A 16916-nucleotide genomic window follows, 5' to 3' on the forward strand; every position below is an offset into this window, starting at 1 on the left:
AACATACTTTCCAGAAGGCCAACAATTCACTAAAAATGTTTTTATTTTTATTTTTTTATTGGTCTTATGAAGTATTTGTTGAGAGTGAATTGGTGGGTTTTTGTTAAATGTGAGCCAAAATCATCACAATTAAAAGGACCAAAGAATTCAGTGTGCATTGAATTTATTTAATACACAAATTTCAGTTGAATTACTGAAATAAATGAACTTTTCCAAGACATTCTAATTTATTGAGATGCACCTGTATATGTGGATTTTTTGCGCGAGGGCACCCTCAGGCATCCAGTGTGAATGAAACACACATGTGTTTGTAGCACTAAATAATGGCCAATCCATAAAAATAATATATATTTTTTTTAATAGCATTTAAAAAATAGCAAAAAAGAACTAAACCAAAAACTGTGGTAAAAACAATTAAAAAAAAACTGAGGTATTTATTGAACCGTGGGCTAACTGTATTGTTGCATCCGTACTGTTTACTCTGAAATGCTGTATAACAGGAATATCACAAACTGAGTGCAGACCCTGATCATTAACCTATAAAAAATATATTTAACATTAAATCTTGCAAACCCCCGGGCCACACTGAAAAAATTCCAAGGTTGGCAGGTCTGCAATACTGAGGTGCAAATAGTATGTATCTGCCAGTATAAAGTATAAATAGCATCTAACTATTATTTACACTTATTGCAAAGAACTGCTACTTTTACATGGTAAATAGAATATAGCACTATTTACACTAATTTACACTATTTGCACTTAGCCTACTGTAAATAGGATCTATGGCTAAGAAAATATTTAAATTCCACTGCTGTATTTGTCTTACCCTATTGGCAGATCATTTGTAAAATAAGAAAAAATGCACTTAAATTATTATTATTATTTTATTGATTTATTTATTTTTTGTCTGTGAGATACCATGAAAATGAATAGCCTGTTAGTTCAATAACCTACCTTTCTGCCAGTTTTCACCTGTGATATTATAACAGTGATAAGAATTAAACTTGTATTGAGTCTGAAGTATGCAGATGTCTTTTTGGCGGGAGCTGTTGCCATGGTGAATCGTCATTTCGGAGCTCCATTGATCATGGCTTTTCATAGTTGTGGTGCACGCGCTAAACTCAGTCACCCTACTGAGTTGACTGAACTTACACAATTCAGCTGTTCTGAACCCGAAAACTCAGAATTTCCCATCTCATAGTAAGTCAACTCAGAGTTCAAGTTTTACCTCAGAGCTGGTTGAACCTCCTTATTGAAATGGGCCCCTGGTGATGTGCAATATAGCTAAAATTAGCATAAAGCTACACATAACAAAACAAAAACACATACATACAAACCTGTGATCATATATTTATTAGCTTTGTTTAAGCTGAACAATATGTACAATATGTTTCTTTATGTTAGTTATGTACAAAGACGGAACGTGGAAATTTACAGGATTTCATCATAGAAGGGTAAGGATTAGCAAATCATCTGTCTGGGAATCATTTGACCTGGAACAGAAACACATTTATCAGATCACATAATTTAGTGGAAAATTTATAGAAATAAAAATTCTTTCAAAAGAAGTATGACATAAACATGGGAATCCATCAATATTTCTCCATGTGCATTTTTTTTTATTAAAATTAACAAAAAAAAAAAAGCATATGTGCTTGTACATATATGCGCTTGTATGTCCTATCAGTAGGTTTGGCATGTTTGATGTGTAGTCATTACAGTAATTAAAAAAATAAATAATTAAAAACAGTCACTAACCATAATCATAAGCAGTGTTGAAATATAGAATAGACTTTAATACTTCTAATGATATATGGTTTGTCTTAATTATATATGATTGTCAACTGGTTAACTTCTGCACGTTTTTACATGATGGTTTATGACATGAGACAACGATTTGTGGCTCTCCGTTGCTACAGTCTCACTCTGTTTGACTGCAGGAGTGGGACCATAAAGTGAGTGTAGTCAAACTATCGCGCCAAAGGAGTGGGATCAATAGAAACTGGTCTTTCATTTTGGTGCTTAGATGCCGCCCGCTGAAATGCAGTTTAATTCAAAACTCACAAGCAAAGGTTTTAGACCTGCAAACAATGACAGCAGAACAGAGTGCAAATGTCTACATTCGCGATGAAAGCTGCACAAAGAAAAACTAATTTTTTCTTCACTTAGACCTAAAACTTAAAATTCTGTTGTTTACTCACCATTAAGTTGTTCCAAACATGATTAAGTTTCCTCCTCCTGTTAAACACATACGATCATATTTTGAAGCTTGTTGATAATCAATTGCTGGTAGTCATTGACTTCCATAATATGGAGGAAAAATGTCTCGGTCTCGTCTTCCCTGAAGGAGGGAACAGAAACATTGTGTCAGTTCCAACACTAGGGGTCACTCTTGGGAGCCCAAACACCTCTGAAGTATTCAGGGTTCACCACTCAAGGGAAACTAAAAACGGGACCTGATCAGCACACATTATCACCTCAGAGAGGGAAAGGCACTGAATGCAAGCTGTACACCCTACAGGTTATCTGGGTTCATCTGTTGGTACTCAGAACTCTAGATGAGACTGGTTCCCTGTGCAGATTATATAATCTGGTCATGGTATTAGATGTAGCCCAGCCTGCAGCTCTACAGTATGTACAGTATGCTAACAAGACACCATTCACTATGGCCGAACAAGCAGCAATGCCCCTGGTCGAGTGCACCCTTCACTCTTATGGGGTGTGGTAAAGCTCGGCTTGATATGCCAGGAGAATTGCATCCACAATTCAGTGGGATATTCTCTGTTTGGAGACAGCCTTCTCCTTCTGCTGGAGAAAGCAGACAAAAAGCTGTTCAGATTACCTGAAACATTGTGTGGGAACCAGATATACAGTATCTTCATGGAAAGGGCAATGTAAAGACTCAAACGGATCTCCCTGTAGGGCCTGTGAGACCAAAGAGAGATCCTAAGAAGGGATAAGGTGTGTTCTTGGAGGATTTAATCTCTGTGCACCTTTTAGAGTAATCTAATAGTAAGATTGTACTTTCATACCGATCTCCCATCCACAGTGTCGTGGTTTGCTACTATTGCAGCCACACTTTTAAGGTGGATGGAGACAGGTGCCTGTCCAGGCCCTCTCGGAGGAAGGAAAGCACTGATCCAGTACCAAATCTCTGTGGGTCCCATTTGTCCCTTCCGTTGTTACTGTGATTTGTCTGGATACCTGTTCAAGGGGAAAACCTGCCTACAGAAATATGTCTGTCTGTGCATGGTGGTCATGTGATATGTGCTGCTGTACCATCTTCATCTCGTGGCCATGGCTGTGCATTGTGCTTACCCCAAGAACCAATCATCAAGCCACTAGTGCTCAGGTGACTGGATGGAAGAATCCACTCATGCTGGATGCTTTTGGCTACCTGGACAAGCATGGCTGCCATTTCCATGTCGGCCTCAGACTGAGCTGCTGCACCCGAAGTTGAGGGCTCAGTAGAGTCTTCAGCGTCAGACGGCTCTAGTCCACTCTCCAATGCTGCAACTGACAGTTCATCCTCATTATGAGCCCTGAATTAAAAACAAGCTTGCCCTGAGACACCCTCTTAAATTTAACCAGAAACTCAACCACAAGACACTAGTTAGTGGAGAAATGGGAGGTCCACAGGGATTTACCCAGTGGAAATTCTCCCCTTGCATCTCTGTGTAGAAGGACCAGAACAGGAAGCATCTGAGGTGCCTCTCATTTAAAAAAAAAAAAAAAGAATGAAAACCACAGACAGAACATGGGTAACATCATGAGCCATCCACGAAAGCTGTTTCAGCATGGGTCTGACCCAAACATTGAAGATAGCAATCGTGCCCATCTGAGAGAGACATGAAATGACCACACCCAGAAGGACAAGAACAGAAAGGTATATTGCAATACACACAATCTGCCATGACTGCTCTTTTAGAGAAATTTGCTTAGGGGAAATTAGTGCTCAAAGGTCGCAGTTGAAACACCCTGGTATCTCGCTATACTTATATGTTTAAGAGGTAAGGAGAATTCACTGACACTTTCCAATTTCATTGGCCTTTTATGAATATGTCAGAGGTGTTTGGGTTTCCAAGACTGACCCCTAGTGTCAGAACTCCAACAGTGTCGAAAGTGACCGAAAGAAAGGGAACTATGAAAATCAGAATATCTTCTTTTGTGTTAAACAGCAGAAAAATTCATACAGGTTTGGAACAACATGAAAGTGAATACATTCAATTCAATTCAAGTTTATTTGTATAGCGCTTTTTACGATACAAATCATTGCAAAGCAACTTTACAGAAAATTAAGTTTCTACAATATTTAGTAGTAGCTTATCAGTGACGACTGTCAGTTTATGTGCATATGGCAGAAATATTAAAAAAATCAATTAAAGACATAAACAAACAGGATGAACACTATTAACAGCAATTATTATATGATGCAATCAAACTTATAGCAAAATTTTGTAGTTCTGTATGTTGTTTCAAGGTTAGCATAATCTGAGGTCCTCTGAGGGGTTGACAATCTCTTTTCAGGTGTTCTGGATGCAGACTGAAGCTACATAATGACAAAATGTTCATTTTTGGGTAACTATCCCTTTCAGCAATGTCGCTGTGTTGTGATGAGGATAATGTGATGAAGCCTAATTGATGAGTGGTGTCTTGAGGCACAGAGATAATTCAGTATTCTAGAACAAATAATGGAAATGTTTTGATATGTCCCAAAGGAGGTGATCCATCTGTCTTGACATGGCTTGGGATTTCAAACCTGGCGATCTGATTTTTGCTAAAATGAAGGGTTATCCCCACTGGCCTGCAAGGGTGAGAAAACACTACTAAATGACCTTTTATTATTATGTTTATTATTATTATTATTACTCAAATGCTATTGTTATTATTTAGTGCTTTGCTATTTAGTGTTTATGTATACTGCTGTTTCATGTTTAATATATGCTACTATGCTATTTCAGATTGATGAGATTCCATATGGAGCTGTCAAACCATCAAATATAAAGTTTCCTATCTTCTTTTTTGGCACTCATGAAACGTAAGTAGAGATTTGTCAAAATCTTTACTTAAGTGATGTATTGTTGTGGAGCTTCAAATGGTCAAAATCGAAATGGCAGGTTAATTTGAGTCCTGATACTGCAGTTGAGTTATGGTTAAATAGATGTGATAGTTATGTATTATATGCTTTCTTTTTAACATTTCAGAGCATTCTTGGGTCCAAAAGACATCTTTCCCTATTTGCCTAACAAAGACAAGTATGGCAAACCTAATAAAAGGAAGGGTTTTAATGAAGGCTTGTGGGAGATTGAAAACAACCCTAAAGTGGAGCTTAACGGACATAAGGTACTCTTACTGTTTTTTTTTTTTTTTTTGGCATGGAGTGAAAGCCATATCAAAACTTCCCACAAATGCAATAGACTCACATCTGTGCACAGAATTGCAGAAATGCGTAAAAGAAATCCACATACATACTAGACATGCCAGAGTATGAAATTGTCATATCATGGTAATTGCTTTTATCATGGCTCTTATGGTGGTAATGCATTTACTAGTATTTACAATGGGAAAAAGGTGCATTTAGGAGAGAAGTTATTATTTTTTCATAACATCAGTTAAGAAATACAACTGATCATTGTTAGTTCATGTTAGATCAGGTCCAAACTAAACTGCCTATCAGTATCCAATATTTTTGTTGCACTTCTGTGAATATTTCTGTAAATTTTCTGCTTATGGTTGTTTCAGTTTTTCATCAAAGTCTTGAATGATCTGCTTAGGTGATATCTAGAGTTGAGAACAGTGGGGGTGAACTGTAAATTCATTTAGCTGTTCCATCCTTCCTTAATGGGCCATTTAGGGTTATCATATTCTGGATCAGGAGATGGCTACTCATTGATAAAATTTTCTTGATTTAAGATGGGTGAGTGTGATGAGGTTCAGAGGGTGGAAGGAAGAAGACAGGGTTGGGTTACTGAGACTTGTGTGTTTTATTAAATGAAAATGAGGCACAAACAAAAGTTGTGCTGTGCTTCTTTCCAAAATAGTCAGTTCAAACAATCGCTTCATTTCTTAATAGTCCATGGCACTCAGCCTCGCCAAGCACATACAAGCTCTCAGTCCAGTCTCTCTCTCCTGCTTCCCGTTCTCCGTAGGCTTTTTATCAGGTCTTTTCATGCCAATGGAGATCATCCCTACCTCTTTACTACTAGATTTAATGCGAAATAAACATGAATGAACATCTCACGCCTCATTTAATCACTCAATCAGTGTTTCAACCTGGGAAAGACAGCAATAAAACCATTTGTAAACAAAATGTCATGTAGCATTTCATTTACCTAAGGCAAATCATCACTGTCCACAGCTCGTTATTCGCTATAAATGAAGTGCAGAGAAGAGCATTTTGTGACTATATACTCATTATATTTTACTTTACCTGTTAGTGTTGTCTTAATTATTTAATTTGTAAATAAATCTGTTTTGAAACGGATTATGAGAGGCACTGTGTAAATGAATATATTTCAACAACAAACTGAATTTTTAGAAGTTAATTTAAAAACTGCTTTATGTGCAATTTACATGTTTGCGTAATTTTTTATTTTTTAAGTTGAGTCTTGCTTGTCATATGTAAAAAAATAAATAGTAATTAAATTTAAGTTTGGGCTCTGTTGTTAACTGTAACCTTATAGTAGGCCTAATGTAAAAGGGCTCACTGTAGTTTAGAGCATAAGCTGAGGTAGATTTTTAAAGAAATTTTAATTATAGGCCTAACTGATTTTATTTAAAGAAAGAGCAATTTGTTCAGTAAACCACTGTTTAATAAAAAAACAAACAAAAAAAAGTTTTCCCCCTGCTGTACCGAAATCATGGCCGTCGATAGTGGGGTGAAAGGTGGTGACGATTATAGGGGCCCACAGCTGAGGGGGGGCCCCTGGCAATCTCAACCGAGGCCAGCCTAAAAAGATGCTCAGGACAGCAGATGGGCCACTGCTGCGTGTCGTCAGAAAAACTTATCATTTACACGTGTTTTTAGGCCTTGCCAAATTAAACATTCAGAAGAGTTTAAAGCATTCAATAAGAAGATGTGGAAAAAAATCAACTTAGTACTCACACGCCCAGGGGCATGTCTAGAGAATTTTAAATGGGGGGGCCAGTCTGGGGCGTTGGTTGGTTTGCGGCACTATGTATGTTATAATACATTTTGTAAACACTTACTAAACAAAGAGTGACAGCTTTTTAGTGGTTATGAGCATTCTTAGCAAACTTTCTAGTTTATAGTAATCCATTTAAAATGTAGAACTTTGTTTTTTGACCACACACGTTGCAAAGTTTCGACAATGACATCTGCATATTTATGCGGGATTCGCTCTAAAAGTAGCAGTGATTGACACAGTGATAACCATATCAATAGACGGAACAAAATATGTGAAAATGTGCATTAGGACACCCTCACTAATTTCAGAAGCACCCTGGTTGATATGCTTTTATTGCAAAACTATATACAAAAACAAAATACAAATGCACTAAATAAAATAATCAACTAAATGCATATTTACAATTTAAGCACTCAACTAAAATAAGGCTATTAATAAAATAAATAACTAGAGAAGCTCTTCTAGTCTTCATTAGCCCCTTTCACACTGCACGTCGGACCCGGCAAATTGCCGGAACATTGCCGGGTCGACTTCTGTATGAAAGCAAACACGTTCCGGGATTGATTCCGGGATTGAACCCGGGTCGGGGACCTAGTAACATTGCCGGGTTCAGTCCCGGAACAAGCGCTGTGTGAACAAAAGCCAGAACTAATGCCGTGTCGAAGTGTATTTGCCGGAATCGCAGTGTGAAAGGGGCTATTGAGGCAGAGACAACATTTGAGCGTGTACACGCAATATCTGAGCAAGAGCAGAGACCATTCATAAAATAACAATGTATATTTAAAAGCACACATCCAGTTTTGTGTGAGTGACGGAAATCCGCTTGCGAGTGGAGAGATTCGTCCTTGTGCATTAAGCCGGGTCACACTACACTTTTACCATATAAAATTCGTTCGGACGCTGTAATGGTCACAATATGACGTTATGTCAATGTCAGAATGGCCGAGTGGTCTAAGGCACCAGACTCAAGAAATTTCACCCTTCTCAGTTGCTGAGGTCTCTGGTCTCCAAATGGAGATGTGGGTTCAAATCCCACTGCTGACAAAGGCTCTTTTGGGGAAGTTGTGGCCTAATGGTTAGAGAGTCGGACTCGCAATCCAAAGGTTGCGAGTTCGAGTCTCGGGCCGGCAGGAATTGTAGGTGGGGAGAGTGAATGTACAGTGCTCTCTCCACCTTCAATACCATGACCCTTGAGCAAGGCACCGAACCCCCAACTGCTCCCCGGGTGCCACAGCCCACTGCTCTGGGTGTGTGTTCACAGTGTGTGTGTGTTCACTGCTGTGTGTGTGCACTTTGGATGGATTAAATGCAGAGTACGAATTCCGAGTATGGGTCACCATACTTGGCTGTATGTCACGCCACTTTCACTTTTTCACTTTCATGCTCTGCAGCGTCTTTTTAAAAACTTAAATTCAACACATAAACAACAATACACCTAAAACGTAAAAACATACAATCTACTCAACTTTCCTGCAGCGCTGCAGTTTTAGACTTTTATTCTTTTAATTCAGATAGAAGGTCATGCTGTGATGTATCGATCTGCCGTTGGTCACACGGTGTCACGTGATGCAAATTCACAGGGCAAAATTCACCAAGTTTGAACTTTGGAACGCAGCCAAATGCGAAAAATTTTAACACAGGCTTGCGTTTCCGGTCTGATGCATTCGCATGCATATGAATGGAAGTCGATGGAACGAAAAGTGTAGTGTGACCACGGCTTTACATTGATCATCACGTCACATTATGCATGCTCGATATTTGTCATATATCATGCTATAGAAACCGCCTAAAATTAAGTATAAAGAGGAGAAGAAAGCGTCTCTATAGGTAGCTAAACATGTCAGGATCCGCCACTGTCAGATGCAGTTAGAAATTTACTAAAAACAAGCCTATCGCAAGACATCTGGTGGGGGGGCACCTGGGGTGGCCGGCACCACCCCTGGCCACCACGTAGACACGCCCCTGAGCACGCCGTGTTTGGTGCGCAGACAGAGACGCGTCTCAGTTCGCGTGAACAGCGAACCGAGCTCTCCCTCACGTCCTCCTGTGCCTGAACGAACAAATACAAATGGCCAGTTTAAACATGTAAACACAAAAGGTTGCGAAAAAGCCCAATTTAACACCATGGTGCACAGCGCACACATAGAGAGAAGTGTCTCATAGTGCTTGAACCACGAATTTAGTTTTGCCTCTTCTTGCTCTTGAACAGACAAATACATACAAAATTATGTCAAAATACCCGTACTGGAGAGTATCCTCAAAAAAAAAAAAAAAAAAAAAAAAAAGTCGATTAAGTGTCTAAAGTGAACGTAAATAGTTGAGAGAGAAATCATTATATTGTATCATAATATTGGATGCATATCCTTTAAAGGGACATCGCCTAGTTTACTAGCTGCAGTCACTGTCCTTAAAGCAGTGGTTCTCAATCTTTTTTGGTCGTGCCCCCCTTTAAAACCTATAAAAAATATGAACCCCCCCCATCCTGAATCCCCATCCCAAACTACCAAATAATTTCACTAAACAATCTGAAAAATGTATGATTTTTTTTTTTTAAATGAAAATAAACCTACAGGAAAAAAAAAAACAACACACACAAACACACACACAAAAAAACACTTCATCACTTGAAACATTGAAAAATAGCATATAGAGAATTTTTTAAATTTATTTATTTATTTATTTTTGTGGGTTTCATGCTGTACGCTAAGGTATAGGACACACACAGACTTTCCTCCTCACCAAAGACATTAAACACTGTGTCTACACCAGACGTGAGAGGTAAAATACAGTAGAACCCATTATAATCAGTGACACGGTCTACACTTGATGCGGCACGGTGCGACAAAACCCAACTGATTAAACCCCCCCTGCAATACTCAACCCCACACTCCCTGCAATACTCTCCCCACACTTTGAGAACCACTGCCTTAAAGTTAATCCAAGAAAATGAAAGAGAGAAAATCACCCTCTGCTCTTGACTGAATTGCTTTGCAGTGTTAAGGACAATTAATCTATATTTAATTTATACAGAGAAGATAATGCTTTTTACATTTGATTGTTTGGTTTCTGTACCTGGACACCTAAAAACTTGAAAAAAGAAAAAGAAATAAGAGAAAAAAAAAACATTGTGTAAATAGTACAAATAAATAAATAGTTTTAAACAATTTTAAACAGGGCCCACGGGTACAACCTGCAACAGGGCCATAATCCTCCTCTAAACAGCGTCACCACCACCACGCTTCCCACAACTTTTTCAGACTTATTTTTAATGTGTTCAGTGAAAAGGTTTTACTCTGTATATGAATTTTAATTCATGCTACATGAACCTTTTCATATAAACTGGAATAAATACAAAACTAAAGCCAAGCTAAAACTGAAATGAGACCTTAATAATAAATAATATTGTGAATAAAAGAAATAATCATAACTAAAGGACATATGGAAGTACGTATTTCTGTACATTTCGAAATAAAGTGCATTAAAAGTCAATAAATTCTTGATTAATATGAATATTTTAATTAAAAACTTGTCTCCACGTACTATTCAATATAATTCTAGTGCATTTAATCTATTAAATAACAGGAGAGTGAGTTTTGGGATATGGTAAGATTAAACTTACTTTAGTGAATAAAGAACCACATTTCAGCTTTGTTAGGGTGGGTAATAGGGATGTAACGGTATGAAAATTTCTTTTCACGATTATAGTGACCAAAATTATCACGGTTATCAGTATTACCACAGTATTGTTAAAATGTGATGGAGATGTTCAAAAAGTACTGACACATAAATCACTTCACCAACAAAATCAACAAAGAACAAATAAAATGATTTTTGTTTGCATAATCACTAAAACAATAACATTACCAATGATGTTTGGATTTTAAATGATAATTTGACAACAGTTTAATAGCATGTTCAAATATCTAATGTAAATGTTCAAATAAAGCTTTGAAAAAGTTTCATAAAAAGGTAAACCTCACATTTCAGCCTTTAAATAAAGAAAAGGGTTAAGTCAAAATGATAATTGATTAATAAATTATTATATGTATTTTATCTGCTCCATAAAATAATTCTAGATAACTTATTTGTATAATTTACATAAGCTTGTTTTTCATCAACCGGTCAAAATTTACAGCAGGGCATGCAAATTCGGTCAGTTTTTGGCCAGACAGAAACTGCACAACGACTGAATGTAAATATAGGTCTCTGTAAATCCACTCACTGACAGCAGGTGGTGCTTATGGAAAAGCTGAAAAACTCCGTGGACAAAGCAGTATTGCCATAAAGAACACTTTCTTTAGGTATTACAAGGAGCGAAGATGAAAACAAAATGCCATCGAATCATTTCTGAAGACAGTCAGAACCTTCAGAGGTACATTCATATAATTCATTCATTAATATATTCCTTTGTATAATTCCAAAAGCACTCTTTTAAAACCTCCCAGCTTTTCCGCCCTGTTTTCACTCAAAACAAAACTACTCTGCGTGCTGTGCGCAAGTGAGACTGTTACTGAAAACTGTGCTTTATGCTGGACAGTATTTATTTATCGTGAGCTGTTCAAATTGCAGTAATCTAATACGGTTTTAATGATAATTAAAATATGAAACTGTATTACTTATCATGGGGAATTTGATCATGATTTATCGTTACATCCCTAGTGGGTAAGTTACACAAAATGTTATTTTATCCTTGCTTCTAGGAAATTCTCATATGGTTTGTAATAGCTTCATGTGGCCATAAACATTTAAATTTAACTTGGCTTTAAGCACTATGCATCGTTAAAGTTTCACTTTCACCGTGACTAAGCCAGTAAATGTGGTGTTTACATGGAATAGTCGTGATAGTTTACCTTACGAACCCAGAGTCTCCGCATTAGTAGGAAAGCGATAAAACAAGCATCTTCCATTCGAAGACTTGTTTCATTTCAGGGCAAAAAAAAAAACAAAAAAAACAGTCGAATTGGTTATTCTGCAGTTAATTGTATTACAAATTATACTACGACTGGAAAATACTGTAAATTGATAAACTGTTTGGAGTAATGACGTATAATGTAACGTATTGTATTGTAACAGCGCAATGTAGTCCCATTTAGCAACTTGTTAGCAACCGTCTTTTTTTTTTAAAACTTATCAGTTTAAAAAAAATCACAAGTGGGGTGTAACTGGTGTTTTATGTCGTAGAATAAAACGTGAAAGTACATTGAGCCTGTGTGAACCACGGACCTTATTTTAGGGATTTAACCAAAATCCCATTCAAAAAACCAATTGACTCTGGGACGATGGAACCAGAAGTGCTAAAAGGCTAACTCACTTCCGGGTTTTTGCCTAAAAAGTGACATCATAGTTCCACCACTCTATTGGATATGATCCGTTAAGGTTGAATGTGATTGGTTTGTGTGATAAATCCCGCCTCTTATTATAAAGTAAGTAAACAACTCTCCCGCTTAGATACCACTACTTTGTGTCACGTCAAAATAAAACTTGAAATGGTCTAAAAAAAAAAAAAAAGGATGACTGCGTCAGTTTTTAGTGAGCATTCAGCATGATGAAATAAAAAATATATCTTCATGTCTGTGGCAGTGTTTAGAGAGCTTTTATAACGATGACCCAAAATAAGTTGACTATTAAAAAGAACAGCTGAACATAAGCTCACAAATAAAAAAAATATTGGTAACATTTTACAATAAGGTGTCATTTAATGAGTTAACTAACATGAACAAACAATGAACATTTCAAATCAAATATCTTTGTCACACATCGTGTACACAAGTGTAACAATGGTGAAATTCTTGGGTACAAGACTCTGTGCCATGGCAGTACAAGCAACAAGATATGAAAAAATTATAGAGACTTATAAATGTATAGCTTTTATTTATGACTTACAGTGATGTATACTGTAGTGATTTACTGTGAAATTCAGTGCAGTAGTTTGTTATTCCAGAAGAGAAGATGGAGCTACATGTGTTCTATGCTATGCTAGTGCTGTCAGAGTCAGTGTGGCTGGTGTGTAGATGGAATCCAGTGTGAGGGGGAGGGGTAGGTGGGTGCTTTATCATATTTGCTATCTGGAGTTCAGTTGTCTGATGGCCTGCGAGAAGAAGCTGTCTCACATTCTGCTGGTTTGGGTCCTGATGCTGCGGTACTGTCTGCCCGATGGTAGCAGTGAGAAAAGTTTGTGGCTCGGGTGGCAGGAGTCTCTGATGATCTTCCGTGCTTTCCTCACACATCTTTGGGTGTAGATCCTGGAGGGAGTGAAGCTCCCCTCTGACGATGTGCTGGGCTGTCTGAACTATTCTCTGCAGGACTTTCTGGTTGAGAAGAAAGTTTCCGTACCAGGCAGTGATACAGCCAGTCAGGATTCTCTTCACAGTGCAACTGTAGAACTGAGGATTTTTGAGCTCAGACCAAATTTCTTCAGTCGCCTGAGGAAGAAGAGATGCTGGTGGGCCTTCCTCACTACTGACTGTGTGTGAGTAGTCCAGGTGAGGTCCTAGCTGATGTGAATGCCAAGGAACTTGAAGCTGCTGACCCGCTCCACCGGAGTCCCGTCGATGGTGATGGGGGAGTGCTCACTGGTCCATCTCCTGAAATCCACCACCAGCTCCTTGGTCTTCTTGATGTTCAGAGAGAGGTTGTTGTTGTGGCACCAGTAAGTCATGGTGCACACCTCTTCTCTGTAGGCTGATTCATCATTGTTGGTGATCCTACCATCGTTGTGTCATCTGCAAATTTGATGATGACGTTGGAGCTATGCGTGGCTACACAGTCAGGCGTGTACAGGGAGTACAGGAGAGGATTGAGAAAGCAGCCCTGTGGGGCTCCAGTGTTGAGGGTCAGCGGGGAGGAGATGTTGCTGCCAACTCTGACCACCTGCCGTCTGCCTGTCAAGAAGTCAACTTCTCAAAGCACTTACTGATGATGGGAGTCAGAGCAACAGGGTGCCAGTCATTCAAGCAAGAAGCTTTGGGTGTCTTTTGTATTGGCACAATAGTGGATGTTCTGAAACATTGGGGGACAACAGATAGGGAAAGGGAGAGATTAAAAATGTCTGTGAAGACTCCAGCTAGTTGGTGAGTGCATGTTTTAAGGACTCGACCAGGAATGCCATCTGGACCTGCGGGTTTGCGGATATTATACTCTGTGTGGGGGGGGCCGCTGACTTTGAAGCGAGCATAGAAGGCATTGAGCTCATCAGGCAGTGAGGAAGCGTTGTTTGTAGCAGTGTGTTTGCAATCCTTGTAGTCCGTGATGGTGTGGAGTCCTTGCCACATGTGTCTGTAGTTGGAAGTGGTGAACTGTGGTTCAATTTTATCTTTATATTGGCGTTTTGCTGTCTTGATGGTTTTGCGGAGGGCGTAGCTAGCTTGCTCAATGTTGTCATCGGATGAAGCCTGGAACATATCCCGAATCCGATTTCCACGTGTGTTGCATGATATGTGCTGGAAGAATATTGGTGCAATCCTCCTAAGATCTGCTTTCTTGAAATTCCCGGCTATAATAAACGCAGCGTTTATTGCATAAATGCCCATTTATTACAGTATTTATTAATCTTTGTTTACATTAGTTAATACAAAAATAGTTGTTCATTGTTAGTTCATGTTAGTTCACAGTGCATAAACTAATTTTAACAAACACATCTTTTGATTTTAATAATGCATTAGTAAATGTTGAAATTAATATTAACTAAGATTAATAAATGCTGTAGAAATAGGCTATTGTTTATTCTTAGTTCATGTTAACTAAAGTAGTTAACTAATGAAACCCTATTGTAAACTGTTTCCAGAATATTGTTAAATTTTTTTACTGCCTTAAGTTATTATTTTGGAATTAATATAAAAATGCATAAAAACAATTAGTAATTAGAAATGTGTAATTAGTATTAAAAAAAAATAAAAATAAAAAATATTAATAAAATAAAAAAAATAGAATTATATTTGTTATATTTTCTAATGTAATATTTATATATATATTAGGGCCAGGCAAGTTAACGTGTTATTTTCACGTTAATGCATTAATTGATTAATGCTGACAATTATTTTATCGTGTGTTACCAGCGATAACAGTTTTTTATTATTATGAAAGTCCGTTGCTCACTGGCTCTGAATATACACAGACAAACCATGGGTCACAGGAGGGGTGGGACGTTGATCAGCACTGGCTTGGGATGGGTGTCATCACGCGTGTCAACCAATGAGAGCATTTGGGGTGGGCTTAAAGGCTGATTAAAGGCCCTATGTTTAAAGTTAATTAACAAAATGGATATATGATGCAATCCGATAGATAAGACCCCAGAATCCACCTGAGCAAATAACATAATTTAGTAATTTGATATATGCTGTTATTTTCTACACTTCATCAGTCCCAGTGGCAGAGTAACAGCTGGTTAATTCATGTCCGTGCAATGAGACGGACAAGTTAGCCAATGCATGCCATTTACTCTCTGGTGTAGATAAAAGTTATCAGGGTTCTGGTGCACGAACTTGAATGAAATGAAAAGCAGAATATTAAGTCCTTTCTCCGGTTCCTGAACTACTTAGCATAGCTAGAGCATACGTCACAACAAGCACATTTCTCTGAACTACACTAACCATAATGTATTTCATTCGGGATTACATCAACCATAGATATTGATGTTAAGCGAGAACTCAAAAATCCCTTCTTTCCGCAACACTGTCATTGATATGACTGCGATAAGCATGTGCTTCTGACGCTGCGTGCAGCTGAAATCAACCACACACTCCTCACGATGACAACACTGACATTAGAAAAACGAACATGAACATTGATATTACGCCGATGTATATGGTGAACCCCAGTTGAAATGCATACACAAGAATGCTTATTTCGTATAACCTGTTTCCTCATGCTCTAAGCTGCCTTTGCTTCAGCTGGAAACACAGATGGTAAATGCTGCTGCTAATATGCTTAATATTTCGCTGATGCATACAATGCAAACTGCTAACATGACACTTAGTTTTAACTAATTTATGGTTGCACATTTTTGTATTAAATTAGGCAGACCACGCAAATATACACAGCGATATGGATTAAAAGAGCATTCACTTATCTTAGATGTTGATTTCAGCTGTTCTGAAGTGCGCTGCAGAACTGCTACAGCAAACAAAGCCAGGTATTTGATGTCATGATGTCATTAGGTCAGATTGAGTTAGACCTACCAGACTGTGCCATCTACAGTTTCATGCCAGAACTCTGCATTTTTTTTAAATATTGCTTAGTGTCAAGTCAAGTCACCTTTATTTATATAGTGCATTTAACACTACAGATTGTATCAAAGCAACTTTACAGTATTAAATAGGAAAATAGTGTGTCAGTAATGCAAAATGACATTAGTAAACTCTCAATTTTGGGCAGTTAATCATTGAATTCAGTGATGTCATCATCCAGCTCAGTTCAGTTTAAATAGTATCTGCGCAATCAAGTCGACGATATCGCTGGGAATTAAGTGTCCCAAACTAAGCAAACCAGAGGTGACAGCGGCAAGAAACCAAAGCTCCATCGGTGACAGAATGGAGAAAAAACCTTGAAAGAAACCAGACTCAGTCAGGGGGCCAGTTCTCCTCTGGCCAGATGAAACCAGCAGTTCAATTCCAGACTGCAGCAAAGTCACATTGTGCAGAGGACTCATCTGGTTTCTGTGGTCTTATCCTGGTGGCCGTCTAGGATGCAAGGTTTTCACTGGGGATCTGTCTCTGGGGCTCATCTAGTTGTCCAGGTCTCCACTGACATTCAGAGCTGTCGAGGTCATCT

The 16916-nt window shown here is 38.1% G+C and overlaps 1 protein-coding gene and 1 non-coding gene across 6 annotated transcripts in view; both read left to right on the plus strand.

Moving 5' to 3' along the window:
• Window positions 1-16916, plus strand: part of psip1a (PC4 and SFRS1 interacting protein 1a) — a 198435-nt gene that overhangs the window by 24564 nt on the left and 156955 nt on the right. For 4 of the 5 annotated variants that reach the window (XM_042755423.1, XM_042755461.1, XM_042755299.1 and 1 more), the window contains exons 2-4: window positions 4719-4812; window positions 4962-5038; window positions 5205-5343. In XM_042755423.1, coding sequence (XP_042611357.1) covers window positions 4741-4812; window positions 4962-5038; window positions 5205-5343 — 288 coding nt within the window. In that variant the 5' untranslated portion in view covers window positions 4719-4740. Of the gene's footprint in view, window positions 1-4527; window positions 4579-4718; window positions 4813-4961; window positions 5039-5204; window positions 5344-16916 lie in introns of all 5 variants that reach the window. The other variant, XM_042755354.1, reaches the window with a different exon arrangement.
• trnal-caa lies at window positions 8081-8192 on the plus strand. Its single transcript has 2 exons — window positions 8081-8118; window positions 8147-8192. It is a non-coding gene; the product is annotated as a tRNA-Leu (tRNA).

This window comes from Cyprinus carpio, chromosome A1 (genome assembly GCF_018340385.1).
Source record: "Cyprinus carpio isolate SPL01 chromosome A1, ASM1834038v1, whole genome shotgun sequence".
In the NCBI taxonomy this organism is placed as follows: Eukaryota; Metazoa; Chordata; class Actinopteri; order Cypriniformes; family Cyprinidae; genus Cyprinus; species Cyprinus carpio.